Below are 24,450 nucleotides of genomic sequence, written 5' to 3'. Positions count from 1 at the left end.
ACTTCACTCTGTATGACAGTCTCTAGATCCATCCACGTCTCAAAAAATGACCCAATTTCGTTCCTTTTTACGGCTGAGTAATATACCATTGTATATATGTACCACATCTTCTTTATCCATTCGTCTGTTGATGGGCATTTAGGTTGCTTCCATGACCTGGCTATTGTAAATAGTGCTGCAATGAACATTGGGGTGCATGGGTCTTTTTGAATTATGGTTTTCTCCTGGTATATGCCCAGTAGTGGGATTGCTGGATTATATGGTAATTCTATTTTTAGTTTTTTAAGGAACCTCCATACTGTTCTCCATAGTGGCTGTATCAATTTACATTCCCACCAACAGTGCAAGAGGGTTCCCTTTTCTCCACACCCTCTCCAGCATTTGTTGTTTGTAGATTTTGTGATGATGCCCATTCTAACTGGTGTGAGGTGATACCTCATTGTAGTTTTGATTTGCATTTCTCAGTAATTAGTGATGTTGAGCAGCTTTTCACGTGCTTCTTGGTCATCTGTATGTCTTCTTTGGAGAAATGTCTATTTAGGTCTTCTGCCCATTTTTGGATTGGGTTGTTTGTTTCTTTAATATGAGCTGCATGAGCTGTTTATATATTTTGGAGATTAATCCTTTGTCCATTGATTCGTTTGCAAATATTTTCTCCCATTCTGAGGGTTGTCTTTTCGTCTTGTTTATGGTTTCCTTTGTTGTGCAAAAGCTTTGAAGTTTCATTAGGTCCCATTTGTTTATTTTTATTTCCATTACTCTAGGAGGTGGATCAAAAAAGATCTTGCTGTGATTTATGTCAAAGAGTGTTCTTCCTATGTTTTCCTCTAAGAGTTTTATAGTGTCTGGTCTTACATTTAGGTTTCTAGTCCATTTTGAGTTTATTTTTGTGTGTGGTGTTAAGGAGTGTTCTAATTTCATTCTTTTACATGTAGCTGTCCAGTTTTCCCAGCACCACTTCTTGAAGAGACTGTCTTTTCTGCATTGTATATCTTTGCCTCCTTTGTCATAGATTAGTTGACCATAGGTGCATGGGTTTATCTCTGGGCTTTCTATCTTGCTCCATTGATCTATGTTTCTGTTTTTGTGCCAGTACTGTATTGCCTTGATTACTGTAGCTTTGTAGTATAGTCTGAAGTCGGGGAGTCTGATTCCTCCAGCTCCACTTTTTTCCCTCAAGACTGCTTTGGCTATTCAGGGTCTTTTTTGTCTCCATACAAATTTTAAGATTTTTTTGTTCTAGTTCTGTAAAAAAATGCCATTGGTAATTTGATAGGGATTGCATTGAATCTGTAGATTGCTTTGGGTAATATAGTCATTTTCACAATATTGATTCTTCCAACCCAAGAACATGGTATATCTCTCCATCTGCTGGTATCAACTTTAATTTCTTTCATCAGTGTCTTATAGTTTTCTGCATACAGGTCTTTTGTCTCCCTAGGTAGGTTTATTCCTAGGTATTTTATTCTTTTTGTTGCAATGGTAAATGGGAGTGTTTCCTTAATTTCTCTTTCAGATATTTCATCATTAGTATATAAGAATGAAAGAGATTTCTGTTCATTAATTTTATATCCTGCAACTTTACCAAATTCATTGATTAGCCCTAGTAGTTTTCTGGTGGCATCTTTAGGATTCTCTATGTATAGTATCATGTTATCTGCAAACAGTGGTAGTTTTAATTCGTCTTTTCCAATTTATATTCCTTTTATTTCTTTTCCTTCTCTGATTGCTGTGGCTAGGACTCCAAAACTATGTTGAATAACAGTGGTGAGAGTGGACATCCTTGTCTTTTTCCTGATCTTAGAGGAAATGCTTTCAGTTGAATGAGATCCTTGATGGGTAGAGTAATCTTGGTTGCAGGTTTTTCTCCTCCTCACTTTAAATATGTCCTGCCAGTCCCTTCTGGCTTGCAGAGTTTCTGCTGAAAGATCAGCTGTTAACTTTATGGGGATTCCCTTGTGTGTTTTTTGTTGGTTTTCCCTTGCTGCTTTTAATATGTTTTCTTTGTATTTAATTTTTGACAGTTTGATTAATATGTGTCTTGGTGTATTTCTCCTTGGATTTACCCTGTATGGGACTCTCTGTGCTTCCTGGACTTGATTAACTATTTCCTTTCCCATATTAGGGAAGTTTTCAACTATAATCTCTTCAAATATTTTCTCAGTCCCTTTCTTTTTCTCTTCTTCTTCTGAAACCGATATAATTCGAATGTTGGTGCGTTTAATGTTGTCCCAGAGGTCTCTGAGACTGTCCTCAGTTCTTTTCATTCTTTTTTCTTTATTCTGCTCTGCAGTAGTTATTTCCACTACTTTATCTTCCAGGACACTTATTCGTTCTTCTGCCTCAGTTATTCTGCTATTGATCCCATCTAGAGTATTTTTAATTTCATTTACTGTGTTGTTCATTGTTGCTTGTTTCATCTTTAGTTCTTCTAGATCCTTGTTAAATGTTTCTTGCATTTTCTCTATTCTATTTCCAAGATTTTGGATCATCTTTACTATCATCATTCTGAATTCCTTTTCAGGTAGACTGCCTATTTCCTCTTCATTTGTTAGGTCTGGTGGGTTTTTATCTTGCTCCTTCATCTGCGGTGTGTTTTTCTGTCTTTTCATTTTGCTTATCTTACTGTGTTTGGGGTCTCCTTTTTGCAGGCTGCAGGTTCGTAGTTCCCGTTGTTTTTGGTGTCTGTCCGCAGTGGCTAAAGTTGTTTCAGACGGTTGTGTAGGCTTCCTGGTGGAGGGGACTAGTGGCTGTGTTCTGGTGGATGAGGCTGGATCTTGTCTTTCTGGTGGGCAGGTCCACGTCTGGTGGTGTGTTTTGGGGTGTCTGTGGACTTATTATGATTTTAGGCAGCCTCTCTGCTAATGGATGGGGCTGTGTTCCTTTCTTGCTAGTTGTTTGCCATAGGGTGTCCAGCACTGTAGCTTGCTGGTTGTTGAGTGAAGCTGGGTGCTGGTGTTGAGATGGAGATCTCTGGGAGATTTTTGCCGTTTGATATTATGTGGAGCTGGGAGGTCTCTTGTGGACCAGTGTCCTGAAGTTGGCTCTCCCACCTCAGAGGCACAGCACTGATTCCTGGCTGCAGCACTAAGAGGCTTTCATCCACACGGCTCAGAATAAAAGGGAGAAAAAGTAGAAAGAAAGAAGAAAGAAAGAAAGAAAGAAAGAAAGAAAGAAAGAAAGAAAGAAAGAAAGAAAGAAAGAAAGAAAGAAAGAAAGAAAGGAAGAAAGAAAGGAAGGAAGGAAGGAAGGAAGGAAGGAAGAAAGAAAGAAAGAAAGAAAGAAAGGAGGGAGGGAGGGAGGGAGGGAGAAAGGAAGGAAAGAGGGAAGGAAGGAAAGAAAGAAAGAAGATAAAAGAAAGTTATTAAAATAAAAAATAATTATTAAGAAAAAAAATTTTTAAGAAAAAAAAAAAGACGGATGGATAGAGCCCTAGGACAAATGGTGGAAGCAAAGCTATACAGACAAAATCTCACACAGAAGCATACACATACACACAAAAAGAGGAAAAGGGGAAAAAATCATAAATCTTGCTCTCAAAGTCCACCTCCTCAATTTGGGATGATTTGTTGTCTATTCATATATTCCACAGATGCAGGGTACATCAAGTTGATTGTGCAGATTTAATCCGCTGCTTCTGAGGCTGCTGGGAGAGATTTCCCTTTCTCTTCTTTGTTCTCACAGCTCCAGGGGCTCAGTTTTGGATTTGGCCCCGCTTCTGCGTGTAGGTCGCCGGAGGGCGTCTGTTCTTCGCTCAGACAGGATGGGGTTAAAGGAGCAGCTGCTTCGGGGACTCTGGCTCACTCAGGCCGGGGGGAGGGAAGGGTACGGAGTGCGGGGCGAGCCTGCGGTGACAGAGGCCGCCAGGACGTTGCACCAGCCTGAGGCACACCATGCATTTTCCCGGGGAAGTTGTCCCTGGATCCCGGGACCCTGGCAGTGGCGGGCTGCACAGGCTCCCCGGAAGGGGGGTGTGGATAGTGACCTGTGCTCGCACACAGGTGGCGGCACAGCAGCCTTAGCGTCTCATGCCCGTCTCTGTGGTCCGCGCTGTTAGCCGCGGGTCTCTGGAGCTCCTTTAAGCAGCGCTCTTAATCCCCTCTCCTCGCGCACCAGGAAACGAAGAGGGAAGAAAAAGTCTCTTGCCTCTTAGGCAGGTCCAGACTTTTCCCCGGACTCCCTCCCGGCTAGCCGTGGTGCACTAACCCCCTGCAGGCTGTGTTCACGGATTCTTAACACTGCGCCACCAGGGAAGCTCTGGCCCTGGTTTCCTCTTGCTCAGCCTGACCAGGCTCCCCAGGTCTCTCAAGCAATGGTCACGCCCCCTTCCCCAACCCCCTCCACTGAGAAGGGGCGGGGAGAGCGGGCCACTCTTCCTCTCCTGGGCCAGCCTCTGAGCAGCAGCCAAGGGTGATAAGAGCCCCACAGCAAGCCCTCTCAGAGTCCAGCCTGGCCCGACAGAGCCACCGGCACCATGAAGGACGAAGTGGCTCTTCTGGCCACTGTCACCCTCCTGGGAGTCTTGCTGCAAGGTGGGCTGGCTTCTGCTCTGGCAATGGGTGGGCTTCGGACCCCTGCAGTCTGCCTTCTGCCCTCTAGGCACTGGGGAGGTGCTGGGGTCCAGGCCCAGGTGAGGGACAGCCCAGACTCCTGGTATGAAAGCTCTTCTGGCCCCCACCAGAGGGCTGAGGGGCTTGCATTTTCCCCAAGTGGGGAGGGGGAAGCCCTGGAGGGGTGTCTGCAGGGCAAACTGTGAAACCCTGGGCAGGGACCAAGGCTGAGAGGTACCCAACCTAGGGAATGGGCAGCGAAATGGAAAATGGCCCCTGAGGAACAACTGAGGTAGGCATGTGGGCTGCCTGGCTTGGGGTTGGAGGGTGGCACCTCAGCCAGCATAAAGAACCCTGGAGGAGGGCAGGGGCTTTCAGGGAGCAGGTGGGGCATCCAGCTATGTTGGGCTCTAGGACCTGAGCAGGGGGGCAGGGTGCCAGGATGAATGGGTGTTCTGATGGTGAGTACAGAAGTGGGACAGCCATGGGCTTGATGCAGCCCTACTCCAGCTGATCCCTGCCCTCCCCAGCGGTCCCCTCTCTGGGTGTCCCAGTGGGAGGGCCCCATCCCCTGGGCCTGCCTTCAAAGTCACCCTCTCTATGCTGGAACCATGTGGAGCTAGACAGGGTTGAAACCTGCTTTTTGGTCCCCAAAGGTGCCTGCTTGGTGCCCTTCTCAGACAAGCCCTAGAGACACATTCCTGGGATAGATATTCTGGCTTTGGAGGACACCATTGCCTCACACTGTATGGGCTAGGACAAGACACAGCCTGGGGCAGGGGCCCTGGAATGGCTGAGCAGACAGGCTGACTTGATCTCCAGCCATACCAGTAAGCTTGGCCCTCAGCCCCTCCTCACATACGCTGTGCTGGCAAGGCTACCCTTGGTATCCACAGTGCACATTTTGTTGGGATATGTCTGCAGAGGGCCTGGCACCAAGGGCACCAGGGCCATGGGACTTGCAGGAAGATAGTTGGAGACACCCAGTACTGGGACTGTTTGTGTGATGGGCACCTGGCCTCAGGCAAAGAGAAGGGCTCCTGTGCACTCAGACCCTCAAGGGCCAGCCCACCCTCTGTACCCACCCATGTTGGAAGGGAGAGGGGCAGAGCCCTGGTGGCTTGGGGTTGGACTAGAATAGTCCCAGCCGTAACCACCTGGGGGCAGAGGAGAGGGTGTCTGTCAGATTGAGGCAGAGCCTGAACAGAGAAACTGAGGCAGGAACCCACACCAGTTTGGAGGCACAGCGACCCAGGCTTGGTCGGGAGGTCCCTCCTGGTGAGCTCTGTGGGTGGCGGAGCAGGGACAGTTGGTCACAGAGTGTGTGATCCTCTGTACCTGGAAGGATGTAGCCAACTCTGCTCTTAGGTGTGGCACTTCCATTCCAGGAATCTGGGCCAAAGTCCAGGCCTAGAGGATGGGACAAAGCCCAGGCCTAGAGGATGGGAGTTGGACATTTGCCTGTGTTTTGCAAGTGAAATGATTCAGGAGCAAAGTCCTGCGGGCAGGTGTCCTGTGACGTGTCATCCCTTCCCCTACACTCACTGGGCTGGACAGGGCCTCTCAGAGCCCCAGGCGGGCACCCTGCCCTCCCCACTGAGTGTCGTGGACACAGGGCAAGCTCGAAGAGCAGGGGCCGGCGGTCCCCTTGGTCGGGCTTTTAAAGGGGAGTCGTGACGAGCAGGGTGTGGAGCTGGGAAAAGAAAAGCGCGGCCAGACTGGAGGCGGGGCCGGGAGTCTGGGTGCCAGATCTGACTCCGGCAACACCTCCTCCCCCAGCCTACTTCTCGCTGCAGGTGATCTCGGCGCGCAGGACCTTCCACGTGTCTCCGCCGCTCACCACCGGCCCGCCGGAGTTCGAGCGCATCTACCGAGCCCAGTGAGGCGCGGTGGGAGGGCGCGGGGCAGGGAGCTAGGCAGCCCCGGGCGGTCAGGCTCGGAGGCCCCAAGCCGGCGCCCTCATGCCGCTCCTCCCCCACCGCAGAGTGAACTGCAGCGAGTATTTCCCGCTGTTCCTCGCCACGCTCTGGGTCGCCGGCATCTTCTTTCACGAAGGTCTGAGAGCGGGCCAGGGGCGCACGCACTAGAGCCCCGGGGGTCCCCGCATCAGTGGGCTCACCCCACCCCGCCCTCCCCTTTCCCAGGGGCGGCAGCACTGTGTGGCCTGGTATACCTGTTCGCGCGCCTCCGCTACTTTCAGGGCTACGCGAGATCTGCGCAGCAAAGGTGAGAACCGGGGCGGGGCCCCCGGGAGGTCCACCGGGGCGGGGAAAGGTGGCTTGGCTTGTGGGCAGGGTCTTGACGGCAGAGGCCGCAAGCGGATGCCGGGCGGGACCAGGAGACTGGTTGGAGGCGGTTCCCTTTTGGGGGCAGGTGGGCGGGCCCTGGTGGAGGCGGGCCGTAGAGTTGGGGTGGGGCCATTGCCCCCGCCCCGCCCCCGCTGAGCACTGCCCGCAGGCTGGGCCCGCTGTACGCGAGCGCGCGCGCGCTCTGGCTTCTTGTGGTGTTGGCGGCGCTTGGCCTACTCGCCCACTTCCTCCCGGCCGCGCTCCTCGGACAGTTCCGGAAACTGCTGCAGAAGGCCTGAGACGGAGGACGCCGGGTGGGCGGAGCCTCCTGGAGGACGGGGGAGGGTGCTCGCCCCCATCCCAGACTCTCATTAAAGCGTGATCTCGAGTGCACTGTCTGGGTCGGAGTGGGTTGCGCACTGTGCGTTGTAGAGCTTGGAGGGGCCTAGCTTCAGGCCACAGCAGTCTGTCGGGCTGCGGAAGGAAAGAGGCCTCTCTCGGGCAGGGGCTCGATCGGGCCCTGGGTCCGGTCCTCTCCCGCCCTGCTCCCCCACGCTGCTAGTCACACATCCTTTCCCGCCGGGGCTCCCCCCACGGCTCCTCCTCCCTGCGGTCAGCTCTTTCCTCGCCTGTCCCCCTCCTATGAGGCCTGCCTCTCCACTGACCCTCAGCCGCCCTATTCCTCATACCCTGGACTTCACAGCCGATACGAGGGGCTTTTTTTGGGTCGGTACTCGGTTACCGGCATCTAGAACAATGCAGGGTTCAGGGCAACCTGTTGCGGCCCGCAGAGAACGACGATGAACTTAATCAATGTAGTTTTAAGAGGCGCTCTCCAGTAAACGTCCTAGTGTCTCGGGGGACCAGATCTGGGGAAGGCCTGCTGGCCGGGAAGAGTCCCTAAAAAGGTGACTTTTAGCTGAGCAGGCAGAGGAGCTTTCAAAGCAGGGCAAAAATAAAGGCCCTGAGATGGATGGGAGAACCTAAAATGAGTCACAGACTGGGGACAGGAGCAGAGCCTTGGAGACGGTGGAAAAGGTGGGACTAACTGAGACCCAGGAAGGAGTGGGAGGAGGAGGTGGGGGGATGCCTTTGGTGAGAGGCGGCTGCAGGCACTTGGGGAGGTATGATGGGCGCTAGGGGGCGCGCTCCAAGGAGGGTTATCACGGAAGCGGGGGCAGTTTGGGGGCGTGGACCCAGATTCCGCACCAGCTCCATCAGGGAGTTACCGGCCGGGCGGCCGGGACCCTCCCAGAGAATGCGAGCGAGGTCCTGCGGAACTGCGCGGAGGGCGGGGTCGCCGGGTGGTATCGCTGAGCGGCTAGGCGCCAGGCTGTGAGCTCGGAGCAGGCACACACTTCATTAACCCTTTATTACAAGGAGCGCTCTTATAGAAGTATATGTGGACTTAACGTGAAAAAAATCAAATGTATCCAAGAATAAAAAACACAGCACATAAAGTAGTATATGCATTCCAGTGTTCGCGCGGAGACAGTGGGCGCCCAGGAAAAGGCTCTTCTATAAAGGCCTGGCTCAAGGGGGCCAGGGTGCGAACGGTTCCGGGCGGCGCGGACCGGCCTCAGGCACAGTGTGGGGGCCTCCTGCCTCTTCCCCGCGGCCGGCGGGCGGGGCAGCACCAGTTCCTGGGGCCTCCGGGCCAGCGGCCACCCCAGGCCAATGGAGTGGGGTGCCAGGCAGAACCCCTCAGACTGGGGTGGCCAGGCCTGGCCCTCCGGGGGCAGCGGCGACGACATCCCAGGTCTCGTGGGCTTCAGGGCCAGCCAAAACGCACCCTCAGAAGCCCTTGGCTTAGTCAGCCTTTTTCAGGAAGATCTGGAAGAGCAGGGCTCAGTGTCAGCTGGGTCTCAGAGAGCAGCCCTGGTCTAGCTATTTGGTACAGCTCCCCATTCCCTGTACCCAGCCCTGCCCTATATCACCTCACTCAGAATGACCCACACCGGCGAGTCTGTCTGGATGGAGAGGCGCAGTGCTTCCAGGGGGCCAAAGGCTGGGTCCACTTCTCCCTGTGCCACACCCTTGTAGAAAGAGCCTGGGGGAGTGCAGCAATGAGAGGTTGTCCCAAGACTCCTGCCTCTCCCCTCACCTCCACTTGACTGCCCCTCACTCACCGATCTGGAGGTAGCCATCAGAGCTCCGAGGGTACTGGAGAGTGGCTGAACGGCCCTCCTGCAGGGCCTCCTTGTCTGACTGGAGGTTCTGGGGACAAAATCAAGGGGCTGAAGCCAGTGGCTGTGGAAGGGGCAGGCCTCAGTGCACACCCACCTGCTACTACACTCACATCAAAGGGCAGCACCTCCACAGATGTGTTGAAGAGCTTGTCCTCTGGGTGCTCAATGTTCCCACTTCGGAAGAAGAACCTGTGGCCAGACAGGCCTGTGAGCTGCTGCAGGGGTGGGGCACTGCCCAGGCACACTACCCAGCAGAGAAAGGCCAGGCCTGGGCTAGGAGTGCAGTAGGTGGGCCCTGAGGTACTGGGTGAGGCTGGGCACCACCCGGGGCAGCCGTTGGACTGTGCAAGGCAACCAGGGCCTTACTTGTAAGGACAATGGTGATGGGCAATGTCACTGAGCTCCTGTGGGCACTGTTGGACTTAGTCTTTACAAAGTGACTACTGTTCTGAGCCCCACTTTTCAGATAAGAAAACTTAATAAGGTTAAGTAGTTTGCAGGGGTGGGTCACAGAGGGAAATCTGCAGGTTCAGAAATTTGTGGTGAGGCCTCTACCCTGGTAGCCACCCTGCCCCTCCCCCAAGGTGGACCTGTGGGCGCTGGCACTGACCGCTCCAGTCGCAGTGGCTGGAAGAAGCGGAAGCGGATGAAGTCCCCTGCAGCAGGCGTGAAGGCCCAGAAGAAATCCTCGCGCAGGTAGGCCTTCTCCAGGGTGAAGTGCTGGTATGTCTTGAGGCTCGTGCTCACTTCCGCTGGCGGGTTCACATGCTCCTTCCGCAGTGCCTGCTTCCCAAAGTCCTTGTCCTACAGTGGAGGAGGGACAATGGTGTTAGGGTGGGCCCTGGACTTGCCCTGCTACCTCCTTGTCCAACCTCAGCCCAGGCTCTGCTGTACTCAACTAGGCTTGAGTGTGGCACTGCCCACCTTCAGTTTCTGGATCTTGCCCGCCAGTGAGGAGTGAGTGCCCACATGCTGGAAGAGGGATGGCTTGAAGCGGATCCGCAGGTTGGCCTTCTGCCGGTCACAGTGCTTCTGTGGAGGGAGGGTGACACATGCTAGGGCTCAACTCAACTCTACCTCTGAAGACAGAAACTCCTCCAGCCAGCAGCGCAGTCTCCTCCTGTCAGGTGCATGGTCACCGACACAGTCCCTACTGGAGGCTGCTTGCTCCACTGCCCCCTCTCGCCTCTGTGCAGGTTCTGCTCACCGCATCCTTCTCAGGATTGCAGACCTTCACCCACAGAATATGGTCCAGGAGCCAGTCGATGGGCTTGTCCCGGTAGAACATGAGGATGAACTCCACAATGACGCTCAAGTCCAGTGACTTGAACATCTTCCCTGGGGGTGGGATTGGAGGGAAAGGGGTGCTGAGTAGGCAGCTCTGCCCTGCCCTACTTCCTCTTAGTCCCTGTGGGGGACTCTGGGAAGGGTCCCACAGCAAAACCTCTGGCTGGCTGCAGGCAGGTGCAGGTAACAAGAGAGCAGACGGGATGGTGAACCCAAACATCCCGATGCAGAGGGCAGGCAGGAACAGGCCAGGTGGGGCTGCAGCGGGCACTCCAGGCAAAGGCTCAGAGCACGACACTGCATGGTACTAGGGCTCGGAACAGGGCGTGGGACTGAGATGATGACAGAGGCAGAAGTGGGCTGGATGGAGATATTTTGGTTAGGTCAGCGGGGCAGGGAGGGGGGTGGCACACCAATGAAGCCCAGCTGGGAGAACTCCAGGATCATCCAGTCCTCTGAGGGCTGCTGGAGTGCGAAGTTCTTCATGGTGCTCAGGTAGTTGGGCTTGGCTATGATGTCATCCTCCAGCTGCACAGTGGTGGGTAGGTAGAAGGGGGCCGGGACTCAGGATGGGCACAGGGGCAGGGCAGGGCTTGCCACCCAGGCCCATCCAGGGTCCAGGGGGAAAAGGGACAGAGTAGGGTCTCAGTGCTCACCTGCACGTAGTAAATGCCTTTGGACTGCGCATACATCATGAGGAAGCAGTAATCAAGGTTCTGTTTGGTCCTCCACCTGTGGGCCAGGGGCAGGGGCCTCAAGAGCTCAGACCCCCTCCACCTCCAATGTGGCTACCACAGAGGCCACTGAGTGGGTAGGAGACCCCCACCCCCCCATGCAGGGGTCCTCCAATGGAACAATGGAGGCACTGCAGGGAAGTGCCCAGGACTCATACACCCACAGACTAGGTTCTTAGCACAGGTGGGCAGGTGCTGGGGGCACAGGGAGGTGGGTAGTGCTAGTACCTGACTCTCTCCTTGGGGTCCCCAAAGGACTCTCGGAGGCGGGAGAAGTCAGGGTAGAAGTGGGGAGAAGGGGAGATGACCTCTAGGAGCCCAGAATGGATCTCTGTAGGGAACCTGGGGGACAGGAAGGCCCAGTGAGTGTACAGCCTCCAGGGACTGGAGCAGGGACAGAGCTGAGCTAGCTAGACCCCGTCCTTTTCTTAAGGCCCACCAGGCAGACACCCCCTGACACCACACCCATCCTACTGAGGCACTGAGGCTCCAGAGGGGTTGGGTCATCTCTACATGCCCACCCCCTTTCATCAAGAAGGGAAGCACCCTTTCCCACAGAGGGATGGCGCATCTTGCTGGGGGGGGGGGCACAGCCGGCACCTGTCTGCCCAACACCCCGCAAAGTGTCCTCCCTCCACCAGCCTTGTCGGGCTGTCTGTACTCACAAGGCCTTGATATTCTCCGTCACCAGCGAGGTATACTGTGGGTCAGTCTGTGGGGAGACCAAGTGCCCTCCATGAGCCAGGCTGCCAGCCCAAATGGCCTGGAAGAAAGGGCTGAGGGAAGGACACAGCCTTCTCTCCCACATGGAGGGAGTGAGCCCACCATCCTGAAGGCTAAGTAAGGCTGGGCCTGGGGGTCACAGGTGCCTCAGAAAAAGCCCTTTTAGATACCTCGGTCCAAGGGGTGGGACAGACTATAACTGGCATCTCCACGAGGGGGCGCTAAAATGTCTTTCCTTTTAACTTTTTATCTTGTTAAGTTTGTGAGTGAAACTGACGATTGACCTTCTGAGTTTTTTCCTCCGAAATGTTGCTGTTTTCATTCTCCTTGTTATTTTGTGCCGTGTGTCTTCCTCTGAATATCCCCTCGACCCGTGCCCCAGCCCACTTGCCTCAGCGATCAGCACCACGATGACCGAGTCCTCTTTCTCCTGTGGGCTTAGCTCTGAGATGAGCGAGTGCAGCGTGTCAGTCAGGTACGAGTGCACCTCGCGCCGCACGCTGGGGATGCCCATCACCACTGACACTGCAGGGACGCGGAGGGTTGGTACTGGGCACTGCGTGGGGGTCGTCCCACCACCCGCCACTCCCGGGCCCCACCCCTACCTCCGGTGCGGCCCTGGCCCACGCGCACGGCGGGCTGCAGGCTGCTTTCCTTGGCTAGCAGGTGTGGCAGGTGGTGGAAGACAGTGGGTAGGTGCAGCACGTGCTTGTGCGAGACGTTCCACGGCTTCAGGCGTGGATCCTCTGGGGGGGTCGGGAAGGGACAGGTCAGACAACGCGGTCTGCCATCAGCCTCGCATCCCCTGCCACTTCCCGCGCTCACCGGTTAGGCGGCCCCAGGTGCGATTGCTGTCTCCGTCTCGCAGCGCTTGTCTCTCCGACACGGCCCTCTTGATCTCGTCCAGCACCAGGTTGAGCTCCTTGGAGCGCTTGAGGCTCTCCTGCTCAGCTGCATGCAACCGGTCACGCAGCGCCAGAAACTCCCGCTGGTACACGTCCACCACATCGCCTGTGGGTGGTACACAGGCTGTCACCAGGGGGCAGCATACAGCTGAGGTACTGCTCCTTGAGTGTTAGCCTACACATCTGTTCATATGCCTGCCACATGTGAGCCACATGGGGTTACATAAGGGTCACTCTGAAGTCACAGTGACACTCACACTTGGGGAAGAAAAGCCTCCACTGGGGAATTGACCCTCTCCAGTGCTCTCCCTTTATTTTCTGCATTGAGGAGACATCTGAAGTGGGAGGGCTACAGGACCACTTCCAGCCCCGGGTGAGACAAACCTAAGCTGAGGCTGAAAAGGCTCAGACTGAATCCTCTCCATCCCCTCCCCTCTCCTCCCAAAGCCCCCTCTTGCTTCTCCTTGCAGCATCTCCTCCTTCCAGGAAGTAGGGCACCCAAGGTCCCACACAGGGCACAAGGACCCAGACCTTCCTCAAGGAGCCCTTGGCATTGAGGCCAACCTTGCCCTGCTCCTTCTTTCAGCCTCTGCACTTTGCTTCCCATCCCCATTCACAGAGATCACAGGCAGCCCCATCCCCAAGGCCCCATGGGGACAGAAAACCTCCCTTGACTCTCCCCCATATCCTGCAAGTAGTACTGAGCCCCATGCACCCATTTGTCACTGTCCTCATGGTTGTCATTCTACACTAGGCACCAGCTCTGGATTTGCAATCTCACACAGTCCGGTGGGGGTGGGTGGGTGGGGACTGTTGCAGTTACAGCCCCCAGTGCTCAGAGGAGCAAATGAAGTTGAGAAACTAGTCAGGGGTCCCTCAGCAAGTCAGCAGCAGAAAGGTGACAAGAGCTCTAAGTGCACTGAGGCCTGCTTCTCTGGAGATGTGTCCTAGGCCTAGACCATGCCACCCCAGGGGGGCCTGTGTCAGAACCTCCAACTGGGCACCATGTGCAGGCACTAGGGGTGCACATGGGCCAGAAGCAGCATAGAGGTAGGGCTGCCTGACAGTGGAGAGGGATCTCCAGGGTGCCAAGTACCTGGCTCCACTGGTCTGGCAGGGCCCAGTGAGCAAGAATGAGACAAACATCAACAACGTCGTTATCTGCTGCTGAGGCAGCCAGGTCCTGCCAGGCTGTGCACTCTCAAGGCCTTTTCTAATTGGCTTTTGCCCTCTTTATTTGCCATCACACACACCTCCTTTTCCTTGTCTGATGTCTATGCTTTCACACATGCTGTCTCTTCTGACCGGAATCCCCTTTTCTCTTCTGGGCCTGATGAAAACCCATGTAGCCTTCAAGGCCTAGTTGCCTTCCAGATCTCCCCTCTCACCCTCAGGCAGCTCTTATGTTCCTCGATCCCTTGCGGAGGGGTGGTCACAGCCCCTAGAATGCCCTGGGATGGTGTCACCTCCCCACAATCGGTATACCAAAGGTCATGACTAAGGCAAAGTTTGGTCTTCTCAGGACACCCCCTTTCTGCAGCTGGGGCAGAGGCTGAAGTGCTAAGTCCTGGGGAAGAGGGAGGGGTAGCCCCTACGCAGGAGGGAGAGGCTGTGGGGGGAGGGGCAGGGGAGCCAAGCAGATCCTTGATGAGGCACTCCAGAGTTAGCAGCTTGCCCGATCTCCCTTCCCACACCCTGCCCATGGGGCCAAAGGCCAGGCCACTTCAAGCTTCTGTGCTCAGGGACAGCCCTGCAAGGGGAGGGAGTCAGGAGTCAGGTTACCAGATCTTTGAGGCTCTGCTCTGGGTTCTGAGGCCAGGTTACCCTGGAAACCTGACCCCTTGAACAGGGAGCTGGCCACCCCCAGCACTCACCTGCCCAGCTGCCAGTAGGGAGGAGGGACTGGAGGTGCTGAGGCCCAGCAGGAGGGAGTTCAGAGCTGCCTACACAGGCAGGTGGCCTCCCTCCCGCCTGGGTCCCTACCCACCCACCCATTGTCCCTGATGCCCTCCCCAATGCCACCCGTGTTGTGGAGCTGCTGAGTCTTGCAGGGGCAGCCCTTGTGCTACTGGCTACACCCAAGGCAGCTCCCTGCAGTGGGGCCCTCTGTGAAGTGGAGGGAGGGTAAGGAGACCTCATCCCCCTCTGACTGCTGTTGCTGCCCCTGACATACCCCCCCCACCCCCCGCAAACCCGTGGCCTTCTCTGATCTTTAAGTAGGCTGAGCTCTGTCCAACCTTAGCCTGCCCCAGGGGGAAAGGCCTGCTGACCTGAATCACCCTGACCACCAAGGCCTGGGCACAGCCTGCTCCCTACCCTGGCCTCCCTTCCTAGGAGCCTTCTTCTGCCCAAGTCCTGGGGGCAGCTGTGGTCACACTACTGGAGGCTTTCCCGCCCCTTCCTCCACCAGAAGGCAGAGTAATCAGGATACCTGAAGCCCATGGACCACAGTCTTCCCTTTGGTTCCCTCTTTGTTAAAGAAACAGATTCAAGAGCCAGGCTGGGGCACAGACCTTGTGCTCTGTACTTAGGGAAGGGGAAACAGGCTCAGAGGAGCACAGGCTGGTTCCAGGCCCAGCAAAGGTCTGCCGTTAACCTGCGGTGAGGGGACTTCCCTTGCCGTCCAGTGGCTAAGACTCTGAGCTCCCAATGCAGGGGGCCCAGGTTCACAATCCCTGGTCAGGGAACTAGATCCCATATGCCGCAACTAAGACTTCGCAAGTCTCAACTAAAAGATCCTGCACATGGCAGGGAAGATCACACATGTGGCAACGAAGATCCTGCGGGCAGCAACTAAGACCTGGAGCAGCCAAATAAATAAATAAATATTTTTTTTAAAAAGTCTTGCAGTAGGGCAGGGGCATGGAGAGGGTGCAGGTGTTCACCTCCTCTCCAGGACTTGCACCCACCATCCCAGTGGTCAAGACAGGCATCCATCATTGCTGAAATCCAAGAGAGGGGACAGCCTAGACATTGGGGAGGGCTGTGTGGCTGAGGCCACCTCCCTGGAGGGTTTGCCGTTTTCCCTGGGGACCTTCAGCAGGTGCTTGGCTGAGGGCTACAGTTTGAGCATTAGTGGAGCTGCTGCACAAATTTGGTCAAGGCTGGATATGAAAGTGGGCCTGAAACCCCGTATCTAGGGTCCGTCTTGCTAAGGCCTATGTGTCCTTCCTGGCCCTTGGCTTCCAGGATGCCACCTGTTCCTGCTTTCCCTTCCTCTCTGGCTTCTTGCCCATCTCTTCCCTTCCCTACAGATATGGCTTCCTCTGCCTTTCCTCTAAGCATCGGTGCCTGGGCCAGCCCTCTCCTGAGCCTCCTACTCACTGCAAGCTGGAAGCCAATGTCCAGTCTGGCCTCAGACTTAGTCTGGTTTCCCCATGGGATTAATACAGTCATCTGAATGTAAGAATGAGAAAGGTTCATATAAGAGCCCAGACTCAGTCTTCTCTTCAAGCTTCCAAAGACCAGACCCTACTGGGACTCCCAAAACAGTAACAGCCCTTGATGGGGAAGGCCCAGGTGACCCTCTTGTCACATGTCACACAGGCTGCTGGACTGCCACACCCAAGGGACAAGGACCCCTGCATCTGAGCCCCACATTTCTTTGAGTAGGGGTGCTCTCATGCTCCACAGGCCCTCCTCGATGCCCCGCTTAGGGAGAGTAGGCTCTAAATGGAGCCATGGGTATCCCCCGCACTCCTGGACACTGTGGCCAGCCAGACTCACAGAGAAGATGTCCTGGTGGGAGGCTGGTGCTGCAGTTCCTGACACCTGGCTGAGGGCCAGTGGCTGCCATAGGAGGCACACAGGAACTGCGGCCTAGCCCAGGACAAGGTGCAAGGGGTCATCGCTCCACTCACAGCTGAACAAATGTGCCCCAGCCCATCAGATATGGCCCCACCTTGGCCTCCATGCCAGGCTGCTTACATGGCCACTCTCTCAAGGGTCCAAAATGCCCTCCCCCAGGTGACACACCCCATCTACGGAGAACTCCGCCCCAGCCATGCCCTCCATGTACCAAGTCCTAGGGGGTCTCCCCTCAGGTGCTCTGGAGCCCCTAGGGCAGCCCAGGCCTTCACCCAAACAGGGCTGGGCTGAGCTGGGCGGGCAGGAGCCAGGCGGGCAGGAGCCAGGCGGGGACACTGGGACTTGGAGGGTCAGAAAGGCTCCAGCTTCTCCCGCAGCCTCTGTTGCGGAACAGGGAAGCAGGAGGTGGGAGGGAGGCAGAGGGTCAGTTGGCCTCAGCCTGATCCTGCTTAGGCCTCCTGCAGGAAAGCCAGACGGCAGGAAGGAAGCAGCTTTTCCCGGTGCCTCCTGTGCTAAAGGCTGGGTAGACAAGGGCCTGCGAGCACCTCCTCAGCTTTCAACCCTCAGCCAAGGCCCCACTCAGCCCCAGCCATCCCAAACAACACAGAGCAACTCCAGCCAGTGCTCGCCCCCTCAGTCCTAAGTGTGCTGGCCAGATGCAGAGGGGCCATGACGGTGGACTGGCCAGCTTAACCAAACTTAAGGTGAGACCACACAAAATAAGTTAACCGGTAGCCAGGACTGGGTAGGGCGCTCATGAGGCCCTCCATGCATCCCCCCGGGCCAGTAGCCACAGGAAGCATTCCGCAGCACCCACATCCCTGTGGAGGAGTCCTGGGGCCAGATGTCCTGGAGGAGGGCTGTGGAGGCCCCAGGGAGCCGCACCCACAGTGGGCTGGGGTGGAGAGGTGGTGTGAAGTGATGGTACTGCCTGGATGTCTGGCTGCCTCCTCACTCGTGTCTCAGGATCCGTGTACCCAGGTGCCTGGAGCGGTACCCTGGGGACCCTCTGGCACAGCCACCTCTGTGACCTTGTGTCTCTGTCCCTCTCTGAGAACTCTGAGGTCCCCAGCTCACCAGAGGGAGCGACCCGCCCTAACACGGGCAGAACCGTACTCACGAAGGCCGGCCCTGAGCGCGCACGGGGCACCCGACTCCCGCTCACCGGCGCGGCGCGGCCCAGCCCAGGCCAGAGGAGAATTTCGTTATTCCAGCAGCAAACAAGTGGGAGCGAGGATGGGAGGGGCGTCCTCTCGCACCGCCCGGGCGGGGAAGGGGCGCCCACGTCGGCTTCCGGCCGCTTTCCGCGGCAGCTGCCCGGACCCCGCTCCGGCCGCCGGCGCCCAGGTGTGGGAGGGGGCGCGAGGCGGGCGACGGCGGGGGAGGGGCTCACCTTTCTGGCCGCTGAGCGCCGCGTACCAGGAGAGCGAGAGGAAAGCGCACAGGCAGAAGAGCAGCAGCGTCAGGAAGGCGCCATTGCGGAGCCTCATCTCCTCAGGTGCGCGGTGGGCGCCGGCGGGGCCGAGGCCGCATGGCCCGGGGGGGCCGGGGCCGGGGCGCGGGGACCTGGAGGCTGCAGGGGCCCCGGCCCCGGGGCAGGGAGGGGCTGGGAGCCCGGGGCCGGGCAGGGATGCGGGCGGGCCTGCCGGGCTGGGGACTGGGCCGGGCACCGCGCTGACGGCTCCTCTGGGGCGCGGGGAGTGGACCGCCTAGGCTCGGCGCTTGGGCCGGGCCAGGCTGGGCTAGGCTGGGCGGTGAGAGCCGCGGCCCGGCCTGGATCCCGGGCCGCCGCGGAGTCGGCTGCGAAGGGCGGGGCGGCCGGGATTTAAAGGGGCCGCATCATCCGCTGCTGCCACCAGCACCACGAGGGGGCGGGGTGGGGGACCAACGCCCGGGATCCCGCCCTCCTGGCTCCGGACAGCGGCCCCCGCGTGGGCTCATGCGTCCCAGACTTCACGGCCCTGGGCACCGGCCTCAGGTAGGTCAAAGCTGGGGCCTTCGCGAGTTCGCGTCTTCTGTGGTGGAGGCCATGTGAGGGGGTCCCCCAACCCCTTCTCAGTAACATTTTCGTTGTGAACTCTCGAAACCCAGATCTGGACTTCAATCACATTAACTTGAGGCCCCTCAGGTCCCTTCGCCAGGTCTGAGAAGTCTAGGCAAATAAAGGTGAGACAAGCTGGGACCTGGGACCTGGAACCCTTTGCTGGCAGTGCTTGCTCCTGGACAAACATCTCCTCCAGCAACAAAATACGAAGAAACTACAAGGGACTAAAAATTACTGTGTGCATGGGCAGTTGGGGCAAATTATGAACAGCAAGATAGGAAAAGACCAAAAACCTGACTGCCACTTCTGAAGAGCCGGGAGCAAAAACAGGGTACTGCACATGCCCCCTGTGCACCATCAAAGGGGTGGGCAGACCACCTAAGCCACCCCTCCTGCTCAACCCCCGGACACACCCCTAACCTCACCCCATGTAAGGAACCAGTGAGCCCCACCGGGAGCGAGCAAGGGAACCTGTTACTTGTTTTCACTGCCCCCCTGCTGCAGCAGGGCCCCCAGTAAAGCCTTGCCCAAATTTCTTGTCTGGCCTCTTATCAATTTCCATTGATTAAGGAAGGCCAAGAACCCTGACCAGTAACAGATTTCTGGCACCCAACATGGGACCTCTCCCTCTTCACGGGAGAGGATCTGGTCACCTCTGGGACCACTGAAAGCAGCTTCCCTGTGGGTGACAAGAGATCGCCTGAACCTCACCTCGTCACCACATTTGGTAAGTCTGCCTTTCTGGCCCCTAGGGGCCTCAGTACCCTCATTCATGCAATGCTTTCCCCCTCCCGTTTGTCCCTTTCCCTCTCCTTATATCTCTCTACTTCTTTCTCTGTCTTTTCCTACTCCTATGTCTTATCCTTTGGAGAGAGTGGACATTGGGCAGCTACAGTATCACTCCTCTCAGCACGTGAGACCATGCTCCCTCTGGCCGTCAATGGGTGAGAAGCAGAGGTGGGAGAGGCTCGCCTCACACCATGCAGACCTTGGTCCAGTGGGCTCTCCCTGATGGGAGATTTATGACAGTGATAGAATTCACTCATATCATGTAGTGGCTGGAAGTTCTATTGTCCCAGTATTCTCACCTTTATTTTCCTGCTGTCTCCTTTTTTTTAGTCTTTCTCTCCTCCCTTCATCTTTCCCTTGATCCTTACACCTGCACTCCCATCCCCTTTATCCTGAAAAGTTCTTGTTTGTGTCAAGTTTTTGTTGGTGGTACATGTCGAGTAAAAGGATCTTTGTCTTATGTAGTTTTGTCTGTCCAACCGCTCCTGCAAGTCTCTGCTGAAATTGTGGGCCCTGTGGAGGACTTAAGCCTTGAAATACAAACACAGCTCACATTGCCTGAGACTCCAGCCTTGGGTTACTTAGTGGGATTTTAAAAAGAATAAAAAAGAGGAGCTTGCATTTCTCTCCTCTGCCTTTGCAATGTAACTGTTCTGCCTGGGCTCTAGGAACTATCTGATCCATCTGTAGTCCCCCAGACTGAGGAAAAAAAAGAGACCTTTTTAAATTCAAGTGGGAAAACTATGAGATCTCTGGTTCTGTTTCTCTTTATGTAAACATTAACTTGTAAATGAGCTGTATTTAATTGGCTTAAAGGAAACTGAGCATGTATATACATTCTCAGAAATATAAAACTCGCCAGAATACATTCCACCTTCATGTGATCTGGGAAATATTCAATATTAAATTAATATCTGGTATTAGAGCTAGTTTAAGGTTGTGGGCTTAATACAGACCTGTCTTTAGAGTCATCAACATTAAGAATAATATAATATTTTCATTGTTCCTAGGGTTACTGGAAGTCAATAAATGCATATTGTTTCTGTTATATAATCTGTCAACAGGGAAAATAACCTGATATGATTACATTTTTAAGTAAATGTTACTGAGGTAAGAGCTTTTTGGTAAACTCTATAGGAATAATTATGTTTTGGAAATATCCATCTAAAATAGTCTCTCCACATTTTGGTAACTTGAAGCAATATTAAGTTAAATGATAGGAATTCATTGAGTATCTAGGCCATTTCAAATAAGATGAAATATTGGCACATTAATTGCTAAACAGATCTAAATTTACGACTTTACAACTTTTGTCTTCTTATGAGGGGGAAACTAAAGATGTTTGGCTTTATTAAACACATGTCTTGTACCACATACCCCAATGAGCAAAAAAATAGTGCTTTGGGAAGTTGCATGTTTCTAGAGGTTATGGAATATTCCAATCAGGGAATGCTAATGTAAAGACAGTTCATGGTTGCTTGAGGAAAGTAGGATGTGCATTTTCAGTAAAAGAAGGTATGAGGAGTGGAAATATATTTTGTTAAAAGAGGGCTTCCCTGGTGGCGCAGTGGTTGAGAGTCCGCCTGCCGATGCAGGGGACACGGGTTCGTGCCCCGGTCCGCGAGGATCCCACATGCCATGGAGCGGCTAGGCCCGTGAGCCATGGCCACTGAGCCTGCGCGTCTGGAGCCTGTGCTCCGCAACTGGAGAGGCCACAGCAGTGAGGGGCCTGCGTACCGGAAAAAAAAAAAAAGGGTGATTTTGTCCTAGAGCTGGTTGTTTCTGAATGGGAAAAGAATAAGGGACAAAATAATATGACTATAGGAAGTTGCAAAAGGTTTGTGGAAAAGGAACATTGGGAAAAGAGTTTTGTGTATGGTCAAGATTTTCTAAGGTTGGATTAAATTTGACTAGGTAAATGGATTTTATTAAGAGTGGGCTGATGCAGGACTGGATTTATTTTCTCTCTCTCATAAGAGAACAGTTTTCCTGGAATGCTGCTTTTGATAAAAGGTTGTGTGAGTTTCAGTGCCTTTAAGTGGTCTGTATTTACTTTTTTAAAAAAATACATTTATTTATTTATTTATTTTTGGCTGTGTTGGATCTTCATTGCTGCACACAGGTTATCTCTAGTTGTGGTGAGCGGGGGGCTACTCTTCGTTGCTGTGTGCAGGCTTCTCATTGCGGTGGCTTCTTTTGTTGCGGAGCACGGTCTCTAGGTGCGTGGGCTCAGTAGTTGTGGCTCGTGGGCTCTAGATCCCAGGCTCAGTAGTTGTGGTGCACAGGCTTAGTTGCTCCGCGGCATGTGGGATCTTCCCAGACCAGGGCTCAAACCCGTGTCCCCTGCATTGGCAGGAGGATTCTCAACCACTGCGCCACCAATGGTGAAATAAGCCCCTGTATTTACTTTTGAAATCCTTTTTTCACCTTAGCTCAAGGAATAAATATTGTTTCACAATGACCTATGATCCTATCTGACCAGGTGTTCTAAAGCTTTTTGAGGGAATTCCTTGATTGTCCAGTGGTTAGGGCTCCATGCTTCCACTGCAGGGGGCACGGGTTCAATCCCTGGTTGGGGAAGTAAGATCCCACAAGCTGTGCAGCATAGCCAAAAAAAAACTTCTTGAAATTTTTGACAGACTTCCCAAATACCAAATTCTAATTAAAGTTCTTTTGACCTCCAGCTAACTTTGGGGTACTTCAAAGGGCCCTGGGAGCATCCCAAAGACAGATCCTAAGCTAACTGGGTTCATTGGTATGTTAAATTACACGGGAAACACTGTCTAGACTTAACTGTTGCCTGTGTCAGATGGAATCATCAGGCTCTTCCCAATTTTATCATAGCTGCCAAGCAGATAGGGGAGAGGGTTTTCGGTTCTTCTGCTGTCTGGTCTCTCACCTTACTCTATGTCCAAAAATCCCCTATGGGAATACTCCCACCTCTAGACCCTGAGGTCCTGACCCCTGTGGCTTTTTCTACTGCGCCCAACTTCAATTCCTCCAGGAGTTCCTTTTTTGCACCTCTAGGACCCCCTTCACTTCAGGCCTTGGCAGCCCATACACTGCTACAGACAGCCTTTTGGACTGGCTGCTGCTGAGAAGCCCTCACTATAAACTCTGTAGACGCTCAATCTTGAGGAATACACCCTCGCATAAGGAAATGTATTATAAGGCATAAGCTTTATAGATAACAGATCCCCTCAAGGAGAGTCCTGGCAGTGCACTGAAACAAATGTCATGCCCACCCCCCACCTCTTGTGCAAGGGACTGGGTTGACCAGAAACATCGGGTTAGGTAATGGGAGAGTAGAGGATGCTCAAAATCCCATTAGGTAAGAAGGGAATTTGGAGGACACTCTGACCCCCTTCTGACAAAAGCCTCCTGGTAAATGTCTCTGGGATGCCGGACTTCATTTCTAGGAATGCTTTCTCAGTTGCAGGTTACTCATCATGGGTGGATCCTCTTCTAAGCCAGGAGCCCTGTTGGGGCAGGAACCACATCATCCAATGTGTATTAGAAGGGATGAGAAAGTGTATCAAAAAGCCAGTTAACTGGGCTTCCCTTGTGGTGCAGTGGTTAAGAATCCGCCTGCCAATGCAGGGGACATGGGTTCGAGCCCTGGTCCCGGAAGATCCCACGTGCCGCAGAGCAGCTGGGCCCGTGCGTCACGGCTGCTGGGCCTGCGCTCTGGAGCCAGCGAGGCACAACTACTGAAGCCCGAGCACCTAGAGCCCGTGCTCCGCAACGGGAGAAACCACTGCAATAAGAGGCCAGCGCACCACAACGAGGAGGGGCCCCTGCTCGCCACAACTGGAGAGGGGCCGCACACATCAGTGAAGACCCAGTGCAGCCAAAAATAAATAATAAATAAATTTATTTAAAAAAAAAAAAAGCCAGTTAACTATGAAAAGGTTAAAGGAGTGACCCAAGAAGAAAAAGAAAATCCAGTCCTCTTTCGGGTATGAAGGTTTTTAGAAAATTTACTAACATTGATCCCTCCACTCCTGTGTGTCAATCCCTGCTGGGACAACATTTTATCAGCCAGTCTGCCACTGATATTATGCCCACAAACCCCTATGCCCCAACTCCTAGAGCTGGCCTTTGGGGTATTTAATAATCGAGATCAAGCTGAAGAGGAAGAGAGAACCAATGTGAAAACAGGCAGGCTAGTGCTCATGCTAAACTGATGGCCGTTGCTGTCAGCCATGCCTTGCAACCTCAGGACAACCCAAGGGAGCCAAGGAAGTCTAACCATTCATCTGGAGGTAAAACTAGCAAGGGGGAATGCTTCAAATGCAAGTCAACTGGCCACTGGGCCCACAGATATCAGAAAGAGTCCCTTGGTCCATGCCCAGTCTGCAAACGAACAGGTCATAGGAAGTGGGACCTTCCCTATTCCCAAAGGGGTGGGGGACTCCCGCTCCTGAGGTGGCCATGCTACGTGACTGAGGCAGCCCAGGGATTCTGGCGGTTCCCCCCATGTGAGATGTCCATCTCCATCAAGGAACCCTGGGTGGTCTTTGATGTGGCAGGTAAGAAAATCCATTTTTTAAACTGATACAGGAGCCATTTACTCTGTCCTGATCTCTCACACTGGGCCTCTCTTCTCTGAAAGCTGTACAGTGATCGTTGTCGATGGAAAGCCTCATACCCATTACTTAACTGGGCCTCTCACTTGCCAATCTGAATAGTGTTTGATCTCACATGGCTTTTTAGTTGTGCCTGAGTGTCCTACCCCACTACTGGGGAGAGACCTTCTGGGCTCACTTGGAGCCATGTTATAATTAGGAGACCCCGAGCAGCCCCTTTTCTTGACTCTGGCTAAGACAAATCAGCTGGAAGAACAATGGCTTATTCCCAGCCATATTCTACACACAGTAAACCCTGCAGTTTCCTTTGAGATAAAGGAATCTCTGGGAAGGCTATAAATGCCAAACCTGTAAAAATTAGCCTTAAGCCAGAAGTCGCTTATCCTAACAAGAGACATTACCCCATAAAGTTGGAAGCAAAAAAGAGTTTGCAACCCCTCATAGATAAATTCTTAAACCATGGCCTCTTAGTGCCCTGTTAGTCTCCATGCAATGCCCCTATTCTGCCAGTTGTTAAGTTAATTGAGGAATAATGAATGGTACAG

General features: G+C 54.0%; 2 protein-coding genes across 2 annotated transcripts; one reads left to right on the top strand and one right to left on the bottom strand.

The window, feature by feature from the left end:
* The first annotated feature begins 4,399 nt into the window (after positions 1-4,399).
* LTC4S (leukotriene C4 synthase) lies at positions 4,400-7,153 on the top strand. The gene is made up of 5 exons (XM_065875126.1): positions 4,400-4,532; positions 6,330-6,429; positions 6,535-6,605; positions 6,695-6,776; positions 7,008-7,153. The coding sequence occupies exons 1-5, from the start codon at positions 4,475-4,477 to the stop codon at positions 7,135-7,137; spliced, it is 441 nt and encodes a 146-aa protein (XP_065731198.1). The 5' UTR covers positions 4,400-4,474; the 3' UTR covers positions 7,138-7,153.
* A 1,494-nt stretch (positions 7,154-8,647) lies between these two features.
* MGAT4B (alpha-1,3-mannosyl-glycoprotein 4-beta-N-acetylglucosaminyltransferase B) lies at positions 8,648-17,973 on the bottom strand. The gene is made up of 15 exons (XM_065874073.1): positions 17,877-17,973; positions 12,597-12,782; positions 12,377-12,517; positions 12,163-12,296; positions 11,714-11,760; positions 11,277-11,390; positions 10,971-11,046; positions 10,728-10,842; positions 10,235-10,365; positions 9,952-10,059; positions 9,638-9,831; positions 9,138-9,216; positions 8,968-9,055; positions 8,776-8,888; positions 8,648-8,671 (listed from the first exon to the last, which is right to left on the bottom strand). The coding sequence occupies exons 1-15, from the start codon at positions 17,971-17,973 to the stop codon at positions 8,648-8,650; spliced, it is 1,647 nt and encodes a 548-aa protein (XP_065730145.1).
* Positions 17,974-24,450: the final 6,477 nt, after the last annotated feature.

Source organism: Phocoena phocoena, chromosome 3 (genome assembly GCF_963924675.1).
Source record: "Phocoena phocoena chromosome 3, mPhoPho1.1, whole genome shotgun sequence".
Taxonomy (NCBI): domain Eukaryota; kingdom Metazoa; phylum Chordata; class Mammalia; order Artiodactyla; family Phocoenidae; genus Phocoena; species Phocoena phocoena.
This window is presented reverse-complemented; position numbering and strand designations above follow the sequence as displayed.